General features: G+C 42.5%; 3 protein-coding genes across 5 annotated transcripts; all 3 read left to right on the top strand.

The window, feature by feature from the left end:
* Positions 1-1,945: 1,945 nt before the first annotated feature.
* Positions 1,946-3,013, top strand: LOC308302430 (serine/threonine-protein kinase 35-like; the record flags this gene model as incomplete). The annotated part of the gene is made up of 1 exon (XM_080746684.1): positions 1,946-3,013. One exon carries the CDS (start codon positions 1,946-1,948, stop codon positions 3,011-3,013), a length of 1,068 nt encoding a protein of 355 aa, XP_080602810.1.
* Positions 3,014-7,032: 4,019 nt separating this feature from the next.
* Positions 7,033-8,076, top strand: LOC308301661 (serine/threonine-protein kinase 35-like; the record flags this gene model as incomplete). The annotated part of the gene is made up of 1 exon (XM_080745727.1): positions 7,033-8,076. The coding sequence occupies one exon, from the start codon at positions 7,033-7,035 to the stop codon at positions 8,074-8,076; it is 1,044 nt and encodes a 347-aa protein (XP_080601853.1).
* Positions 8,077-10,427: 2,351 nt separating this feature from the next.
* rnf4 (ring finger protein 4) lies at positions 10,428-18,387 on the top strand. 3 transcript variants are annotated; one of them, XM_080745528.1, is made up of 8 exons: positions 10,428-10,506; positions 13,126-13,157; positions 13,425-13,587; positions 14,450-14,529; positions 15,515-15,527; positions 15,944-16,028; positions 16,275-16,326; positions 17,187-18,387. In XM_080745528.1, exons 2-8 carry the CDS (start codon positions 13,149-13,151, stop codon positions 17,334-17,336), a joined length of 552 nt encoding a protein of 183 aa, XP_080601654.1. In that variant the 5' UTR covers positions 10,428-10,506; positions 13,126-13,148; the 3' UTR covers positions 17,337-18,387. The 3 variants fall into 3 exon arrangements, with proteins under 3 accessions (XP_080601654.1, XP_080601656.1, XP_080601655.1); XM_080745530.1 differs by having other exon boundaries at positions 10,461-10,506; positions 13,126-13,169; XM_080745529.1 differs by lacking the exon at positions 10,428-10,506 and having other exon boundaries at positions 12,981-13,169.
* Positions 18,388-21,432: the final 3,045 nt, after the last annotated feature.

Here is a 21,432-nt window from a genome sequence, read left to right as displayed (position 1 = left end):
TAAGCATGATCGATAAGGTGCTCATTATCAATAAAAATTAACGAGCTCCATCCCTAGTCATTATGCTACTACTATAGACTGAAGTAATTAAAGTGGGTAACAGCTGAAATCAATAATATATCAGTATTCCGATATTAACCTGTGGGTCTTGGCCACATGTCGAGAGGGCCACTTCACACTCACTCCACAATGCATATAGTGAAAAATAGCTGATATACAAGCTCAAAACGTGTTGCAGTCTTCTCCCTGTGATGTGGCCCCCTTATGGTTGTGGCCCTAAGCGACTGCTTATGTTGCTTATGCCAGGAACCGGCCCTGATGGATGTACTGTGACAGCAGTAGCATGTCCATACTAGCCTGATAAATTAGTCCGCACATCACCACCCCCTGTTGAGTCTGACGCTTGCAGTCAGGCTATGTCCATACCAGGGCATCATCATCATGGACACACAAACCCCTAGACACACCCACAACTTCAACCTTATGGGGCTGTTAAGTATGACATCATTTTGTAGGCAGAGGAGCATTTCTGCCCCCAGTTTCCGTGAATCTTTTTACTATTTTTACTATTTACACATTTTTCTTCTCTTTGTTGTTGAAAGGAAAGTGTTAGAATTATACTTTATTCGTTTAAAAGCCCAATAGTGGGGGACGACGCAAATAGGGAATGCATGCCGCACCCGGTTATGCAATACCTGTTATACAAGTTGTCAGAGTAAAGCCCTTTGCACACAGGCGCGTTTAACCGCACGGATAAAACGGACAATATAATTTTTTGAAAAGAAAACAATGATTCTCTATGACCTCATGCACACCGGCTCCGAATTAGCCGTGCGACGAGTGGCTGCCGCCGTGCGTTTTTTTCTCGATCGAACCCAGTTCGATTCGTGCGTCTTGTCGCATGCGGTAAAAAACTCATCACTCCTTTTATGACTCCTTTTTGGATCCGCAGATCCGATTCCGCACAGCCTTGCACACCAAATCCAATGCGTTTTATTCATGTCGCAAACGAAAAAAACGCAACTGTCCTGTGTGCAAAGGGCTTAACTCCGTCTTTACTTGCGCCAGCAGAGCGCACAAGTAGGGTGATAGTTCTATGTGGGTATGTATGTGTGACAACAAGAGCGACCCCATATTTGGGGTCGCACTTGTTGTTTCCTTCGGAAAGTGGCGCGAATTACCAGCCATATTTGGCTATGAGTGCACAAGTCGCAAGTTGGCACCTCGACAGAGTGCAGTCTAGTTCAAACTGTGTCCCCTTTCTGCCTATATATGGAGATCTCTGCATCTCTCTGTCTGCCTGTATCCCTTTCTGTCTGCCCATGTCCCTTTTATGCCCATATAGCTCTATATGCCTATAATGGGCATAATCTGGGCACACAGACACACACAACAACCCACAAGTTTATATAAATGTATAAAGATATTTGAGCACATTAATTACCATGGCAACACTGCATGCACATTAGCCAGAGTTGACACCTATTTGGGCAATGTTGTTGATGTCACGCTACATGATATAAAACTCAATGACTGTTCAGAATCTCACTGTGCGGCAGGTTCGGGGTTGTGGCACAATCTAGCATGCACGTCTAACATACAGAACTTATTTTCAAGGTTGACCAATTAGCCTCACTTTATTTTTTGAAGCATTTTGACATCACAGCGAGATACCTCACGTTCACTCCAAACTAAATCAGCAAGTTCAAATTAACTTGTTTCAATTAAATTATTCCTTATAAAACATTTTGTTTTGGGTTAAAGATAAATAATGGATATTTGCAATGGGAGGAGGCGGCGAAAAATGAGTAGCTTGCTATGGAAAGTGTTACCCTATCCTATTCGATCTGAAAGGGACATAATTCGTCTAAGGAGGCGAGACGTGGACAGAACAGTCCACCGAACACTGGCAGTGGAGAACAACAGTAGTGGTGGGGACATCCCTATGGAAGAAGACCATGACGTCACCATCAATTTCCTTAAAAGCCAACGCTTGGAACATGGCATGGTTGTGCCACCACGTTACAGTTTGCTGTGTGAAGTTGGCAGGGGAAGCTATGGGATTGTCTACGAAGCTATCACTCGAAAGACCAAGGCAAGGGTAGCAGTTAAAAAGGTCCAGTGCAACACCTCGGAGAATGTCAAGATGGCCCTGGCCGAGTTCTGGGCCATGGCGAGCCTGGGAAAGAAACACGAAAATGTGGTCCATCTTGAGGAATGTGTGTTACAAAGGAATGACATGGCTGAGACCATGATTCATGGGAATAAAATGTCCATACTCAACAGTGAGCGAATCCTGGGTTACCCGGAGGAGCCGTGCTACCTATGGTTTGTCATGGAGTTCTGTGAGGGCGGGGACCTCAACCAGTACATCCTGTCCCATCGGCCCAATACCCGCACCAACAAAAGCCTAATGCGCCAACTAACGAGCGCTGTGGCTTTCTTACACAAGAACAACATTGTTCACCGTGACCTCAAGCCAGACAACATCTTGATTTCACAGAAGGCCGGCTCACCGATCCTCAAGGTAGCTGACTTTGGCCTCAGCAAAATCTGCACAGGTCTCGGCAACAAGTGCACAGTGCCAGGCGGCAAAAGAGTAGCTGTCAACAACAAGAATGCTGTTGATGTCAACAACTTCTGGCTGTCGTCGGTCTGTGGCTCAAACTTCTACATGGCGCCCGAGGTGCGCAACGGCCACTACACGGCAAAGGCCGACATCTTTGCCCTGGGCATCATCATCTGGGCTATGATTGACCGCACCACATTCATTGACCCGGATACCAACCGCGAACTCCTCGGCACCTACATACGGCAAGGCGCTGAAATTGTGCCTGTCGGGAAGGCACTGTTTGAGAACCCCAGTATAGTTATACACATCCCTCAGAAGACCAGGAGCATGTCACAGGGACTGCGGAATCTTCTCCAGGACATGCTGGCTGTAAACCCTCAGCAGAGGCCTAACGCCCTCCAGCTGGAGCAGCGGATGTACAAAGTAACCAGTGAACTATAAGGACCACCAAGCTTCACCTCTCCCCTCTTCGCGTTTCCAAGCCATCCTGTCAGAGAAGGGACTTTTGTGTGGCATGGGCTTTGTATTTAGGCTATTCATCATGAACAATTGACGAGATTTCAGGATTTTAGCTCAGGGGGTAAGGTCATTATTTGGACTCCAGCTCATGAGTCATGTCATGAGACACAGGAAATGCAAAGTCCAGCACAGCATTTTGGTATGTTTACAGAGACTACGCCTTATAGTGCGATAATGTAGTCTCCTTTTTGGAGCTGTGTGAAACACAGGCTCCCTATACGTGGCTGTGTGGGTCTGTGTGTCTGTCTGTGTGTCTGTGTGTGTGTATGTAGCCTGAACTTCCTAAACTTCGGCACGCTACTAGTCCCACAGTTTTGCCACCACACACTCGCGCCATATGTCAAATCGACCGGCTTACTCGGGAATCGTGGGCTAGTAACTTGCTAAGAGAAAGGTTCAATAGTTTAATTGATATTAATTTATTAGTGAATTAATTTTCCCCATTGACTTATAATGGGAATCGCAAAAACTCACATTCAATTATTTGTCTCTCGCAAACCATAGGGGCTAGAGTTTCAAGACTTGGAGAGGAGGTTCATAATGATTTCAAGGATTAAATAAAAAATAATTGTGTCATTTGGCCGCATGGTGGCGCCATAACACCCCACTTTACGTTTTGGCCTGTAACTCTTGAACCGTAGGTCGGAAAATTAAAAATATTTTTTCCCTGGATTCCTTGGGTCATGACGCATCTCCCCATATAGGCCACGCCCATTTGCGCCATGATAGATTTTCCGCCATCTTGAATTTTCTCCAAAACACACTTTTTGCTCCTTTTCCTACATATTTTCTTCAAATGTCACAAAGATCGGTACACATGATCCACACACACACACACACACACACACACACACACACACACACACACACACACACACACACACACACACACAGCTCCACTTCACACGGGTGTGATTTTATTTTTTAAACGGTGCCAACCGCTCCTAGATCTGGCTTTGTCTCTCTGTACGTATGTCCCACCCCATCCTACATTGGTCAAGCAGAAGCTTTGCGGGACGCTTAACGAAATTAAATCATAAATAGCACTGTGCACTTCACACTGGGTGTTGGTTTATATCAACACACAGATATTGTATAGGTAAACATAACAACTCTGAGCAGTGCCCCTGGAACAGGAGCTAAGCTCCAACATTTGGCTTTGTCCAGTTCCCAAACTGGTGGTAAAAAAAAACGTGTTAAAAAATGTCCGGGCCCTAAAGTAAACTGAAGCGTGGCCTACACCTGGCTTAGATATGGCCTAAATCTTGGCACAAACGGCTAAAAGTTAGTTGTACGCCCAGGGTCCCATTGGCCAAGTGCTGTGATTGGCTAGCAGGACGCTTGATGGAATTAACATAGCACCGCTCACTTCACACTAGGTGTGGTTTTTACAACCAGGATTATAGACAAGACAACTAGAAAAGTGCACTCCTCTGAGCATAGATCTCCACCAGGCTGGGTTGCCTACCCAGGGCCCTGTCAGCCATGTCATTCATTGTTTGGCCGTCATTGTCACATGACGCACAAGAAGGCTTGGGAAGCATCATGTGTGTGCTACAGTAATTTGTGGTGCCCTCTATATGTGTAAGTAAAGTAGAATTGATCTGAGAGAGTCCAGAGGAAATGTGTGACCTTTGGACAATATCTGTAGGACTATGTGTGTTTTTAAGAAAATGCTAAATGTCAGAAAATCTACTATGAAGTTGCATCATGGGCCAAGGAATCCAGGGGGATTAATGTGATTGTATTACCTACGGTTCAAGATAGTGCGACCGCACTTGTCGTCACATACCCACAGACAGCTATCATCACCCTACTTGCGCTCTATGCTGGCGCAAGTAATAACATCAACACATTCAGAGTAGGAACTATCAAATTGTAGACGTCATAACACCAAAATGACGTAGAAAATTTGATCCATCCAAACTACCATGTTATTGAATTAGGTTAGTGGTGTGTTGTGTTCCGTGCAGTGTGCTAAGGGACCCCAAATAACCACGACTAAAAACAAAATAGTTCAAATAGACGATCAAGACCACAACATGTGGTAGTTGGAACAGAACAGAATTGTTGCCCTATAGGCAGAATACAAAAAAACTCCACGCACTCCGTCTTCAAATGCAAAAAGGGGATTTAATAGGGAATGACTACGTTTCGGTCATATTTAGACCTTCATCAGGCAATCTTTTGAAGATTGCCTGATGAAGGTCTAAATACGACCAAAACGTGACCATAGTTTGGTCTCTCCTCAACACATCCGTCGCTTTAGGTGTGCAAGAGTCTCTCGTTTCACAGCCCTATACAACCACACTAATGATGAAATAATACTATAATAAAAACAATTTACATCTAGTGTAGCAGTGCTATTTATGAGTTAATTGTGGGCTTGCTTTAATTAGCGAGCACACTAGTTGTCTCATGACACATTTTGGCACCCTATTTCTTCCACATTTATATTGTGGTAATATAAATGGTATAATCATTATACCATTTATATTACCATAATATAAATGTAAGACATGGTGCATAATGCTATATATTCTGCACCTGTGCATGTTGTCACAGAATTTGTATGTGTACTTTTTGTACTGCCCATAATATACTTTGCGTGTGTTTTCAGCGAGCCTACGCAGTTTCTCACGAAGCTTGGCCAATGTCGGAAGGGTGGGACATAGCCAGATGTAGGAGCTGTCAAAGAATTGAGTTCCGGGTCCTCTCCAAGTGAGTTCTTCTTCCAGTGCTGCTGCGAACGCTCTCTCCAGATGTTGGAAGGGAAGGGACATACCGATTTGGGAAATACGTACATACGGACAAAGCCAGATGTAGCAGCTCAAAAAACACTGCTGTCATGTTGATGACGTACATGCACGTAAATGGGACACAGACAGAAAAATACAGACATTTCATGCACTGCACTGTAAAATAACTGAGTTCTAGTGTGCACACTACCACTTATATCGGTGGGAAATACGTACATACGGACAAAGCCAGATGTAGCAGCTCAAAAAACACTGCTGTCGTGTTGATGATGTACATGCACATAAATGGGACACAGACAGAAAGATACAGACATTTCATGCACTGCACTGTAAAATAACTGAGTTCTATTGTGCACACTACCACTTATATCGGTGCAGTGGCACGTGACGCAGAGCTTGGCCAATCCGTGAAGCAGAGGGTTTGGATTGGCCAATCGGGTACACCGATGACTACCCCCTGCTCCTACACACACAGAGAGAGAGTTAGATACCGACAGATACTGACATTTATGGGTTGTCAGTTCTGCACAACTGTTTGTCCAACTGATTTCCCACTCGGCACAACACATCCCAAGGTCATCAGTGACACACATGCCGGGACAGATACACACAGACACAGATTCCTGACCTAATAGATATTGTATATTACCCCAACACCAGGGTTGGCATCATATTTGGGCAATACTGATGGCGTCACCCTACACCACAAATGATATATGCTCACAAACCTCTCCATTTCTCATTGTGCGACAGATACGACATAATCGTATTCTGCATGCTGTGCAATGAACGTGCACCTTTTTGAAGCATCTTGGCAGCACATCCTTGCAACACAGTGGAGAGATCTCATGGTCAGGCAAACTAAACATCAGGAGTTCAAACTAAGCAGTTAGAATGAAAGTAATTAAAGATAAGAAAAACTCCCCAACACACAAATTCAACAAAAATGTTATGAACATTTGCAATCGGAGGAGACGAAAGATGGGAAGCGTGCTATGGAAGGCCAATGAAGTCTTATCCTATCCTATCCGATCCATTATTCATGTCAATAGGCTGAAGAAGCAGAACTCGGACGCCAAAATGAAGCAGGCGGTGGAAAACAGCGGTGGGGATGTCCCCATGATAGAAGACACTGTCACCATTAATTTCCTTAAAAACAAACTGTCGGAGCACACCATTGTCATGGCGCCACGTTACAGTTTGCTGCGCGAATTTGGCAGGGGAAACTATGGGGTCGTTTATGAAGCTATCACCCGACAAACCGGGGCACGGGTAGCTGTTAAAAGGGTTCAGTGTGACACTCCTGAAAAGGTTGAGCTGGCCCTGGCTGAGTTCTGGGCCATGGCGAGTCTGGGACAAAAACATGAGAATGTGGTACAACTTGAGGAATGTGTGTTACAAAGGAATGACATGGCCGAGAAGATGAGTCACGGGAATAAAAGTTCCAAACTGTACCGGCGGCTGGTGGAGACCTCTCTCAAAGGTGAGCGTATTCTTGGTTACCTGGAGGAGCCATGCTACCTGTGGTTCGTCATGGAGTTCTGCGAGGGTGGGGACCTCAACCAGTATATCTTGTCACGGCAGCCCTGTCCCCACACCAACAAAAGCTTCATGCGCCAACTGGCGAGTGCCGTGGCTTTCTTACACAAGAACAACATTGTTCACCGTGACCTTAAACCAGACAACATCCTCGTTTCACAGAGGTCTGGCTCACCTGTCCTCAAGCTGGCTGACTTCGGCCTCAGCAAGGTCTGCAAAAGTAATCTCAGTTTGGGCGACAAAGACAGTGACATGTGCGGAGGACGAAGTGGAGCCATCAACAAGAGGAATACTGTTGACGTCAGCAACTTTTGGCTGTCGTCGGCCTGTGGCTCAGACTCTTACATGGCACCTGAGGTGTGGGAGGGCCGCTACACAGCAAAGGCAGACATCTTTGCCCTGGGCATCATCATCTGGGCTATGATTGAGCGGATCACTTTTATTGACCCATACTCCAAGCGTGAACTCCTTGGCACCCACATACGGAAGGGCACAGAGATTGTGCCGGTTGGCAAGGCATTGCTGGAGAACCCCAAGATGGTTCTCCGCATCCCTCAAAAGAGCAGGAGCTCAATGTCAGAGGGAGTGCGGAGGCTTCTCCAGGACATGCTGGCTGTCAACCCCCAGAAGCGGCCTGACGCCTTCCTGCTGGAGGTGCGGATAGACATAGTGACACGTGATGCATGATGACCAATCCCTCCTTTCTTTCAAACCACCCCATCAGGAGAAGGCACGTCTGTGTGTAGCATACAAAAGAATCATCAATATATGCTCTGTTTGTGTTTGTTTATTCATGTCTGAGTCTAATGTACTGTAAGAGCCATTACCATGTGCCCATATGCTGAACTCTGACAGTACAAGGGCTGTCAGGATTCAGCAAATGGGTTTTTGTATTTTACATTACAAACATTATAAAACTAAGATATTCTTTCTTGATCCAAAGAGTTGCAGCATATATATCGAGATAGCAAAGAGAACAAAGGAAAGTTTCTTCTTTTTTTTTATTGTGTTTTCATTTTTGTGTGCATTTTCTCAGCATGGCACCTAAGGGGCTAACCACCGCCGGTGTCCGGTGCCGGTTGCCAGTGCAAGGAAGTAAGTCTGAATATTTTTCACATACTTCACAGGGAAGCTACACCATTATTAGACCCACTTATATGTTATTATTGCGCAAGTACTGCGATCGGCTGGGTATGTATGTCGGTGTCCTTCTTTGTTTAGGCCTGTAACCCAATCAAGGACCAGCATTTCTGGCAACGTCATCATTAACAGCCAATGAGGGACCAACATTCCCTGCCAGTGCCAGTGGTGATGTCACATGGCATCGCCAGTGGTGAGCGCGACATGCACACAAGTAGGCCATACATGTGCACAGGCTCAAGTTGGCACCTCGACAGAGTGAAGTTCTAGTTATTATTTACCATTTTATTTATTAGTGTGGTTGCCTGTAGGGCAATACACTATTGTTCTGTTCCAAGTTTATGACTAACATTTATGAGGAAGCAGTAACCTCGGTGACGTCACCTCTATGCAGCCTCTTAATTAGCTAAAAGCTGTTGTTTTGCTGCTTCCTCTTTGGCTGAAGTTTACTATAAAGTTGGTGATGTATGCTCACGTAACCTCTATGGTGCTTCCAGTTCGGCATTATCCCCATTGACTTGAATGGGAAAATGCTAAAATGGCAACCACACTCGCAATTTCCCAGAATTGCACCTTTCTAATTTGATCTAGTTGATGCGCTGCTAACCGCTCCTACATCTGGCTTTGTGTGTATGTCTGTAGGCTACCTATGTCCATTCCTGCAAAGATTGGCATTGGCCAAGCTTCGTGGGAAACTTAATGAAGTTAACTCATAAAAGGCACTGGGTGGGATTCTTCATTTTCTCACCTGAGATCTGCCTTTTTTGTGTTGTTTTTACAGACAGTTCTTTGAACTGTTAAACCACAATGTAAGCCCAATAATATACTTTCATACTTGAGAAGCCAAAGGTACGGCTCCTCCATATACCTCCAAACCCTGATCAACCCCTACTACCCCACCCGTTCACTCAGATCAGCCAACACAGGGACAAAAATCCACTCGTCCTATACAATTTGCCCTCCTGGCACCCAAACTGTGGAATAAACTCCCTGTCGCAATTAGAACTACATAATCACTCCCTAGCTTCTGCCGTGGACTGAAGACTCACCTCTTCAGACTACACCTAAACCCATAGCACTACTGTAACACTCCCCTTCCCTCGACACATGAAGCTAGATAGCATTTTTAGGTTTTAGAAAGGTTTTTTACTGTTTAGGTGCGTGGTCTATACCGGTATGTTATTGTTTTTCTTGATTGATATTCCTATGCATTTGTTGTATTGCTGTTGATGTAGGCTACTGACATATTATCTTGCTTATTATATTAATGTATTACCTGCTTATTATAAATCGCTTTGGATTAAAAGCGTCTGCTAAATGCCTAAATTGTAAATTGTCCATCAAGGTCCTTGAGGGGGTTCCAGGTCCCCAGCTAAATGATGGAGAGTTGTTGGTAGCCAAATGGACCCTTATAGATATTTAACTCTTGAAGAGTGTAAAATGAAACCAAATGTAGGCTTACGGGTCCATTTGGTTTAATTTTACACTTTCAAGAGTTACCGTAAATTATTGTTAAACATCTGCATTAGGCTATAATTTACAAGAAGTTTACACAATTAGAGAATGCAGAAAATGTGTAATTTTGGTCAACGTTTATCTCTTCTATGATACCTCATCAATACAGTATGGAGTTGGCAAAATCCAACGACAACAAAATATTCAATTTCTTGGGGTCTGACTGTCTGAGAGCCATCAAAAACATCAAATGGTGGTCCGTGGCTCAAGTGCAGACTAAATAGTGGGCCTTGAAGTGTAAAAGGTTGAAGATTTACTACACACTAACTGGTGTAAAGCATAGACTGTACAAATAATCTGTGTAAAATCTAATCTCATCCACAAAATTGTTATTTCGAAGTCCACCCACACCGGCCTTGTCGCTACAAATCGCTGGGCGGAAGCAGCAGCCGGAAGTACAGACGCCATAGAAGAAGAAGAAGCTGCTGCTACTACAAACCAAAACGCAAACATCTGACAGCGGTAGGTCGTTTCGTTACATGTTTTGATTTGAATGCATTTGGAAAGGTTTGTATTTATACCTTGTATATATATCTAATGTTTTATTCCTCGTCATGTAATTAAACGTCAACTGGCGGTGTTAATTGTAATGTAAATACGAAGAGTAGCTTGAGTGGGAATTGGGAAACGAACTGCTAATCTGATTTAGCCACCGTGACCGTTACCGTTTATGTATGCTAATGTTTTAGCTATCGTTTATGTATTATCGTCTACTCTAATTGGACTAACGTCGGTGTTGCCCATTACGCATTTTGGCTAACGACTGGCATGCTAACAAGGCGCTAAAACGATATTAGTTGCAGCAGTGGTGGAAAGTAACTAATTTACCTACACAAGCTTTAGGTATTTCCAATTTCAAATACTTTTAATTCTACTCCAGAACTCCACTACAGCTCGGATCCACATTTGTACCTTTACTCGACTAGATTTATTTTAACACTTTTAGTTGCTTTGTGTGTATTGATGATTATTACAAAACATACATTAACCACTTTAACCCTAACCTCGCGTCACCAGTCTTTCTACATATTGGCCATTTGAAGAAGAAACCCCAATCTACAAGCTCACAATGCGTCGCGATGGGACACATCCCTGCTAGAAAAACCAGCACAGACCAGCACAATTTTCATGCTGGTCTGTGCTGGTTTATGCTGGTTCATGCTGGTCTGTGCTGGTGCTGGTCTATGCTGGTCTGTGCTGGTCCCATGCTGGTCCACCAGCACAGACCAGCACCAGCACAGACCAGCATGAACCAGCATAAACCAGCATAGACCAGCACAGACCAGTACAGACCAGCACCAGCACAAACCAGCACATGTTGTGTTTTACTGCTGGTCTGTGCTGGTGCTGGTCCAGCATAGACCAGCACCAGCACAGACCAGCATGAACCAGCATAGACCAGCACAGACCAGCACCAGCACAAACCAGCACATGTTGTGTTTTACTGCTGGTCTGTGCTGGTGCTGGTCCAGCACAGACCAGCATGAACCAGCACAGACCAGCACCAGCACAAACCAGCACATGTTGTGTTTTACTGCTGGTCTGTGCTGGTGCTGGTCCAGCACAGACCAGCATAGACCAGCACAGACCAGCACCAGCACAAACCAGCAATGTTGTGTTTTACTGCTGGTCTGTGCTGGTGCTGGTGCTGGTCCAGCACAGACCAGCATGAACCAGCATAAACCAGCACAGACCAGCACCAGCACAAACCAGCACATGTTGTGTTTTACTGCTGGTCTGTGCTGGTGCTGGTCTGTGCTGGTCTAAGCTGGTCATATACAAATAGGGACAAACACCCATTTTAACTAACAGGTTCCAGTGGCGCCGAGGATAAGTGCAGGACTGAAGTGCCAGAGGTAGTAAGTTCGAATCCCACTCACACCCACAATGTCAAAAATAATGTCACAATCTAATATGGTCAAATACAGAACAGGATTCAAGCACCAGAGCAAAGAGCAAATTAAACCAGCAAAGACCTGGTCCACTTCTCAGGGGGGTCCCCCGGGGGTCCCTGACCACACCAGCACAGACCAGCACAGACCAGCAGTAAGCGCTGGTTTGTGCTGGTGCTGGTCTGTGCTGGTTCATGCTGGTTTAGATGGTGGGACCAGCACAAACCAGCACCAGCACAGACCAGCACCAAAACACAACATGCGCTGGTTTGTGCTGGTGCTGGTCTTACTGCTGGTCTTGTGCTGGTTTTTCTAGCAGGGATTGTGAGCTTGTAGATCTGTAATTTCAAAAGATTTTTATACATTTTAAAAATTGAAATGGGACATTCTGTATAACGAGTAGGCTACTTAAACTTTTGGTACTTTAAAAGGAGTAGTTCACCACTTTTCAACCTGTCTTCATATAATAGGTCCTCACTAATGTTCATAATAAAATAGCACAATTTTTTTTCTATTCAGTCTGGGTCTCATAGGAGAGCTGTCAAATCCTTCTACCGGTGACATCATCGTTTGATAAAAAAAAATTAAACAATATTTTTGAAAAAAAATATTTCGATTTTTATTATCACGAGAACAATGGCTGATTTAACATTGCAACTTTTTCAGGAATAGAAAGCCTGCCGTTTCCATTGATGATGTCACCGGTAGAAGGATTTGACCCACCCACAGCTCTCCTATGAGACCCAAACTGAGTAGAAAAAAATTGTGATATTTTATCATGAACATTAGTGAGGACCTATTATATGAAGATAGGTTGAAAAGTGGTGGAGTGCCCCTTTAAGTACATTTTGATACCGATACTTATGTGCTTTTACATTTACTCAAGTCATTTTTAAAACCGTACTTCTACTTGTAACAAAGTACATCTACATTGCAGAATTGATAAAATGTGAGTACTTTTTCCACCACTCTTAAGAAATCTTGATCTGAATAACATTAGTGGTCAGAAAAATCATAAATCTAAATAACAAAATGTGAGAACAAGTGACCAAGATACATTTTAATAATCCACTGGCATGTTGCTTCTAACAAACAAAGTTGAGAAGAAGGGTTAAGAAGTAATCCTTCAGTTTTACTGTTAACACAAGACTTTTAGTTTATTCTTGTTTTCTCTCATCTTTTATCCAAGCTGTCGAGCAACAGGACTGAACCATGAGCAGTGTAAGTTGATTAGTAAGTTCCAGACTCATCTTTAGATCACCCTTATATATTATCAACATGTAGTCTTCTGTTGTTTCATTTATATGTTCCTAGTCAGTATTAAGAACATAGGATATTAAAGAAATATACAACGAGTAAACCTACATGTTGAGCAGTATCTCTAGGCCGTGTGTGTGTGTGTGTGTGTGTGTGTGTGTGTGTGTGTGTGTGTGTGTGAGATACCAATTTCAAATGTTGTGTTTTTTTAAATTTATTTTGTATTTTCAGGGTTTGAGGAAGAGAAAGTCAGCAACGCCTCAATCTAGGGGAAACAAGAAGACCAGCAGGATGGCTGATGCTAGCTCGGTTAGTGACACTAGCTCCACTAACTCCCTCACAGACCCAACAGACACCAACGATGCCACTGACGTGTTGGACAGCAGCAGCAACAGTAAGTGTGTAGTAGAAATATTTATTGAGTAACAAATGTGTGTATTATATACTTGTTTTCCTTCCATTCAATCTCATTGAATGAATGGTCAACCAGCCTTCAAAGTGCACATGCTAATTCAACTCAACTACAGCTGTCAATCTAACTGCTGAGCTGTCTCCCCCAAGCTTACTTCTTAGTCTGTCAGCAAATCCTTATTTCTGTAACTGTTTCTATGTTGCTGTGTTTAGAACATAGCCTTATAAGACCATGTTAGAATAGCATCACTGTCAGAATGGACTATAAGAGGTGTATGAGAATGGGGCAAAGGAGGCTTCTGCCCCACGGGGCCCAAGCTCTGGCCATGGAGGTCAGAGCTCTGTCTTTAGTGAATGCTGTTACTCTGTTGCTGAAATCTTCAATAAATGTTTGACTTCACCCTGACTGGATATTACTATCACAATTGTTTGTTAGGGCCGTACAGTATAAGTATGTGATAATGCAGGGTGAGCTAATGTGAGCTGTAATGTGTCCACTGTCCACAGCACGCTAAGCACAATAATGGATGAGCTGGACATGACAGATAATATGAATATCATGCTAATATTACTACTGTTACTCTACTGCTGCTACCACAGTTATTGGTGCTGCTACCACAGTTATTGGTGTTCCTAGCTACTACTGCTATCTGTATTGCTACTAACTGTGTGTGTGTGTGTGTGTGTGTGTGTGTGTGTGTGTGTGTGTGTGTGTGTGTGTGTGTGTGTGTGTGTGTGTGTGTGTGTGTGTGTGTGTGTGTGTGTGTGTGTGTGTGTGTGTGTGTGTGTGTGTGTGTGTGTGTGTGTGTGTGTGTGTGTGTGTGTGTGTGTGTCTGACTGTGTAGGTGTCGGTGATGTAGTAGATCTGACCTGCGAAGGATCCGAGCCAGCTGTTGTTGACCTGACTAACAATGACTCTATAGTGGTGAGATACACTGTCTCTCTTGACACACCATGGACATACACACAACACTCCAGGCTCTGTATGGAAAAAGGTCTCCATGCTGTGGAAAGATTTGTGAACCTTTTGGAAATGCCATATCTGGCTAAAGTTGCAACAGGTGTGCACTGTGCAGCATCACAATAAATCAAATAAATGTAGTTACTGTATGTAAATTGACTGTGCTCAGATGTGGTGTGTGCATAGCCGCAAGCGACTCTTAAATGCTATTTTTGGCAATTAGAGTTGCAATACCAACCCTTGGTGGCTCATACATCCAAACAGAAAAGTCAGATCTGATATCAAACAACCTTAAACTCACCAACATTGCAGCTGTAAGGAAAGCTTTGAGCCCTCCTGGGGAACCAGAGCCCCTGGTTATCCCAGGTTCGATTCCAGGCCAGGGTAGCAATATCGATGTGTGTCCCTGAGCAAGACTCTTAACCCCTAATTGCTCACACGCTCCTTGTGGCCAGCGAATCAGCTGTTTAGGGCTGAAAATACTGTTTTTTTTTTTCTCGCGGGAGGAAATGGGTTTTTATCTACAGTATAATATTACTATTAATTAATGTTATGAGCTCTTTTCTGTCAATCGATTCTGTGCAGGTGATTATTTTTTCTGTATTGGAGTTTAGAAGGGTCTGTTTTCAATACGATAAAAAGCGGATAATCCAAACTTTCCGTACAGTTGCAATTTTGTTGATTTTAATGTTGTTTAAAGGACAACTCCGCACTAAATAAATAACACCTAGGCTCATTTTCCTACTTGTATTGATCCCAAATGACTGTCCATTAAATTAGGTAGAAATGCCCCTATCGTCCAGTTTCCCCAGCAGAACCCAGCACCCCTCATAGCATAGTGGAGCCCATAAGCCTATCGCTTTTACACTTTCTACACGTTAAAAGTAACGGTTCTGGAAAACAGCTTTTCTGACTTAATTTCTTTCTGTCTGTTTGTCTGTCTATCCAGGTGGTTGATGAAGGTAAGTGTTAATCTTATTCAACTGCTGTTGGACCTTTATGTATGTTTTTATGTTGCACTGCAAGTGACTGAGGGGAAACGATATTTCATTTTCTGTATGCAAGTATATGGAGAAAGTGACAAATTGATTCATTCAAGATTTCTACTCATTTAGATCCTAGATCAGCAATATTATAATCAACCAGTTGTAAGGAGTACCAGATCCTAGATCAGTTCATTTCCTAAAAGCAGCTCAGATGAGGTAGAATCTGAAGAAAAGCAATAGGAGAAGAATTTAATCCTAAAAGCAACTCAGATTAGGTAGAATCTGAAGAAGAGGAATAGGAAAAGAACATAATGTATTCGTTTTTTTTTCCTTCTTTCTTTTCATCTTACTTTAACCTCTGTATCTTCCTATCTGCTCCTGTCCTCCGTCAGGTGCTCACAACAAGAGTCCGGAGAGTTACGTTGTCAGCAGTGATGAAGATGAGCGAACAAATGAGGAACAAAACCGTAGAGACAGGTATTAGAAAGTCCTAAAGGTTGAACGGGATAATTGAAAATGGTCTGAAGTAACGTAAGGAATACATTATTTGACATTTAAGGCCTATATCTTGGAAGAAATTGTCAATTTAATATTGGGACGCCCACAATGCTTTGGTGCCCACTCTTCCTGCATCCATACACATCTTCATATAATTGATCCATACTGTTTGAATGACAGGCTAGTTATTATTACACATTCTTATGTTTTGTGTTCCGTTTCCAGGACGACGCCTGGAACCATCAGCTGTCCTGTGTGTATGGATGCCTACGCAGAGGTAGAAACAATTATAATTGAAGGGGGATTGCCCTGTAAAACACTTCTGGGGCGCTTTTACATCTACTCTGGCTTTTGTGTGCACCCCAGACAGTTTAAATTCAATATTTAGATACTTTAAATTCATTTGATAAAAGTGACTTTAATTGAGACATGTTTCACCACAAAGAACATACATGTAATTTTAATGAAACGTGTCCTGTCGACCACAATGTGTTCTGTGTTAATATGAATTATTTCTGTTTGATCATAGACAGCGGTAGGCTAGTTATGTCTACTCACTGTGGTCTAATATTGTGTATTAATCAAGGGGCAAGTTCCGTTCGCTGGAAATTTAGCTGCTTCTGGGTTCTCCTTAAAGGTGTTGTTCCAATTAATGGCCCAGCAGATGTCGCTGTTCGGTACCAAAAAACCTTCAACTCAATGGGAGTCTATGAGGATTTGGCACTTTATGTTTTCAGTCGCTAGTTTAAAGTATGTATTTAAATCATGATATGCGTTTAGTGAATCATGGTCACGTTAATTTTAAAATTAATTATAAAGTAGGCTATGTTTCTAGGCTTTGTATTGGCTACACAGACAGGAAGACCCGCCCTCCAGCCAATAGCATTCACTGGGTACTATTTCTGGAGCGGATCGAAAGCTGGCGGATTTGCACTTGCTGGAAAAATGGGCTTCATTTACAGTCTGTAGATACCAATGGTGTGGCTCTGTCCATTTATTTTTTTAGTCTATGGTATTAATATGAATAAATCTATAATTTACCAGATCATAAAGTGGTAAGCTAGTAGTGTCTAATCCTATAGTCTGTACTAATATGAATTATATAGTCTGTACTAATTTGAATTATTTCATTTGCAGATTGTGGACAGCGGTAGGCTGGTGGTTTCTACTCGCTGTGGTCATATTTTCTGCAGTCAGTGTCTCAGAGATGCGCTGAATCACTCTCACAGCTGTCCCTCCTGCCGCAAGAAACTGACCCCTCGACAATACCACCCTATATACATCTGAGCACTACACTGTGTGAGTGTGCGCACACGCATGCATGTATATGTATGTATGTGTGTTAGATTTTAAAGGACATTTGAGCAGGGATCAGGTTTCTGCCCACCACTGTGTAGACGGGTTTGCATCCCCCACAATGCATCTGACTTGGCCTGGCGTTCCAATGAACGCAATATGCCCTGTGCATGACTGTAGTCCCAGGTTTCCAGAAAGTGACATGACCGCTTCCGGTTCATTTTCCCATAGCTTAGTTTGATTGTCTTAACCGGAAATGCACATGTTTCCCGTTCAAATCTGTTGTAGAGCCAATCACACATTCAACACGTAGCTATGGGGAAATGATCCGTAACCGGTCGTGTCACCTTCTGGAAACCCGGGACAGCAGTTATGCACAGAGCCTTTTAGCTGTGTTCATGGGTGGGTGGGGAGGCCAATCTCTGTTGCTGCGTTAGCGACTCCTACAGGTTGGTCTGGGCACCTTCAAAGAGTAGGGGTCAGTGGAGATGGGGACTACATGGGGGAATAATAGCATAATGACCAAATTGGGAGAAAATGCAAGTTAGTCAATTACATCTGTACTTGCCACTTTGGGCTGCTGTTTAGAGAATGTGATACATTACCCTGTCATGTTCTGACAGATATGGTATTTATATTTAATTTATTTTTTTGTTTTTATAGAATCTGCAGCTATTTATCATTTTTTCTTTCTAATTGGTTTTATTTCTCCTACCAGTCTACTGGATGTCTTTTCTTTTATTAACCACTTAAACCCTCTATCTAACCACTTTAAGTAAACTGGACCTGAGCTCTGTACTAGGGCCACCTTGGCCTCTGGGCCATTTGCATTGCGAGGCGGGAGGGCAGCTTCCACGGGCAATACAGGTTGTGCCATTGAACTGCAACGGTAAATGTGCGTTTTTTATATCTGTGGTTTAGAGCTTGTACATCGGCTATTTATGCCCCCCTCCCCTCCCCAATATGGATGCTTGGGTTCAAGTGGTTAAATTGAATAATTGTACTTGTTTTAGAGTAACTTTAATAAAGATTGTATCTTGAACTTCAATCATTTACCTTGTGTTTATGAGCTCACCAGATAACTTTCCTTGTTGGTTGAAACCTAAATAAACGGTTGACCATGGGAGTTATTTACATCTATGTGGACTCTTATTTTCTTTTTACCAGCCTTGATCAGTTTGTCCTGCACTTGGTTTTTATATTGGTTAATGTAAAGTTAAAATAAGACGGGAAAAATATGTAGAACTTAAAGGAGCTATAGTCAACTTTTTCATTGTAGGGCCGACAGTCCGACACTTTGTTTACATCCTAGTCTATAGACTAGAATGTAAACAAAGTGTCCGTCTGACAATGGCCAAAATTATTATTTTATCATTATTTTACGCTTTTTGTGGTCATTTTTTAATAGAAACACATATATGAAGCTTATATTTTTTTATAAAATATTTTCGAAACATTTTTATTTTGGCATCCGTTTTTCAAGAAAAAGTTGACTATAGCTCCTTTAATAGGAATATTTATATATACAGTATGCAATGATACTGACTGTCCTCTAGATTTACCCATCCTGTAACTACTAGTAGCAGGGTGAACACCATTAGTACAGCACTCTTGCTCAAGGGCACTTCGACACATTGCCGTGGTTGCGAATCAAACTTAAGACCTGCTTTCAGCGCCTTTGAACTAAAATGAACCTTTTGCCCCACTAGAACACATCAAGAATGTTGAATATCAGTATGAAAAGAGGACTCGGTTGGCAAAGTTCTGGCGCTATGTGTGAGTGTGTGTCAGTTTGGAAAGTAATTTACTCAAGTTACTATTTCATTTGATACTTCTACATATACATTTGATACTTCTACATATACATCTTGGAAGCAAATGGTGTACTTTTTACTCCATTATGTTATTTGTAGATTTAGGTTATTAATATAAAATATGCGTTAACCACTTAAGCCCTTTATACTTACATTTAGTTATTTTACTTTGCTACTGAAAGTATATATTAATGCCAATAATACAGGCCTTTTAGTTGCCTTTAGTTTTACTGATATATGGTCTTCTTGATACTTTAAGTGAAAGACCTGAGTAGTACTTCCACCGTAACTGTGTGTGCATGCACCCGGGGGGATACATTTTGTATTAACACATTGTGTGTATTACACTGCCGTGTGTAATTAAGTATGTGTTTATACTTTGTGTGTCACGCTTGCAGACATGTGACATTGTTTTATTGGTGTTCCTGCAGGTCTGCTGACTTGTGAATGTGAACAGTAAGGCTAGCTGCTGTATTTGAATGTGACCCCCATTCCTCCTGTTCAATGTCTGGCGAGAACATTCCTTCCATTAATAACTACTATATGTTGCAGACACACAAGATGAGAAAGAGTGTGACGGAGAGAGAGAGAGAGAGATGACCAGGCAAGGTTTAAGGCCTGCATTCTGATAGAAACATTACAATAGAGGGTATGCACATGCATGAAGTGAATGGCAAATCGAGTGGCAAAGTGAGTTTAACGTTTAACATTGTTTAATGCAATCAGATAGGACTTTTCTGTTTGGATGTATGGGCTGTCAAGGCCAGAAAGTAGTTTTTTGTCACTCAGTACTCAGTAGACGTTCCTGCATAACTTCCTGGTATGATGATGTATGCATGCATGGATGGATGCATACCCTCTATATGGCCTAGTACTATTCTCTACAACAAGCCCCTGGAGAGGGAAACCCACAACACACAGAATGGGATGGAGAGAGTGTCCCTGAGAGCAAGACACGGTAACTACAGGTTATACTGGTACTGTATAAATGGCAACTGCTGCTCCTAATTGTTAGAAAGGGTAAATACACAGGCCTACTCGTACAAGACACAAACATTTACTGTGTAAATGGCAACTGCTGCTCCTAATCGTTAGAAAGGGTAAATACACAGGCCTACTCGTACAAGACACACACATTTACTGTATAAATGGCAACTGCTGCTCCTAATCGTTAGAAAGGGTAAATACACAGGCCTACTCGTACAAGACACACACATTTATGTGTTTAGTAATTTTATCTGTTTTCAAGTTCACAAGAATATTGAGGTTCCCTGAATCCATGGTGTATTTGATTCTTTGAATTCCTTATTATTGGTTTATTTGTAAAGTTGCTAATCTAGTACAGTGGTTCTCAACCTGTGGTTCGGGTCCACAAAACAAAAGATTTTTGGGTTGTCTTCAGATAATTATGTGCAACATTCTTTCCTCACTCAACAGTAAACAAACCAACATACAGTAGCCTATATTGTGTATACAGGGTATCTGCACATTTCTAAAGTGACAATTTCAGGACTTTTAAGACATTTTTAATCCTATTTATATATATATATATATATCAAGGAGCAAATAGGCGTGGCTTATAGTTTAAGTCGGGGGTTCTCAAACTTTTTCATTTAATTCCCCAAATTGATACATAGTTGGCCACGGACCCCCATTTGAAAATATTTTGTCCCCCTGCAACCCCTTAAGATGTGTGTTGTAAAACATTTTCAACATTATTCAATGTATTATTATTATTATTATAACGCATTGTGACTGTGAGCTTGTAGATCAGCTATATATTTATATTTTTTCCTTTTTTCCCCCCTTTAAGCCAAAGTATAAAATAGTGTTTAAAGTCGTTAAACTGATTTTGTTAGGGACCCCCTGAAACCTCCTCAAGGACCTCCATTGTGAGACCCACTGTATTAGGTCAAAATGTTATGGCCACCATTGGTCAATGCCAATCTATAAATATGTCTGAGTAGTGGGTGAGATGAGATTTCCAGTTTTCTGACACCCAGAATGATTTAAGTGCAGAAGATGAAGAATAATTCTCCTAACAGATACACAGTACTGGTGGTACTGCATAAATGACTACTTGACTAAAACCAGTAATCGTTTTCAGGTCAATTGCATAATAACTTCATTTTAGCCAGAAGGCTGCGCATCCTGTTGGGGTATTACGGTAACCGTTTTAAATCACACAAGCTACCAATGGGTACGCCGCTGCGCGGCGACGCAGATCTACGGGGCATTCGACTTCCCCAAACTCAACTGGCGGATGGTTTGTA

This window comes from Nannobrachium achirus (assembly GCF_963921795.1).
Source record: "Nannobrachium achirus genome assembly, chromosome: 17".
Classification (NCBI taxonomy): Eukaryota; Metazoa; Chordata; class Actinopteri; order Myctophiformes; family Myctophidae; genus Nannobrachium; species Nannobrachium achirus.
Note: the sequence above shows the minus strand (reverse complement) of the source record. Positions and strands in the feature narration are given on the sequence as shown.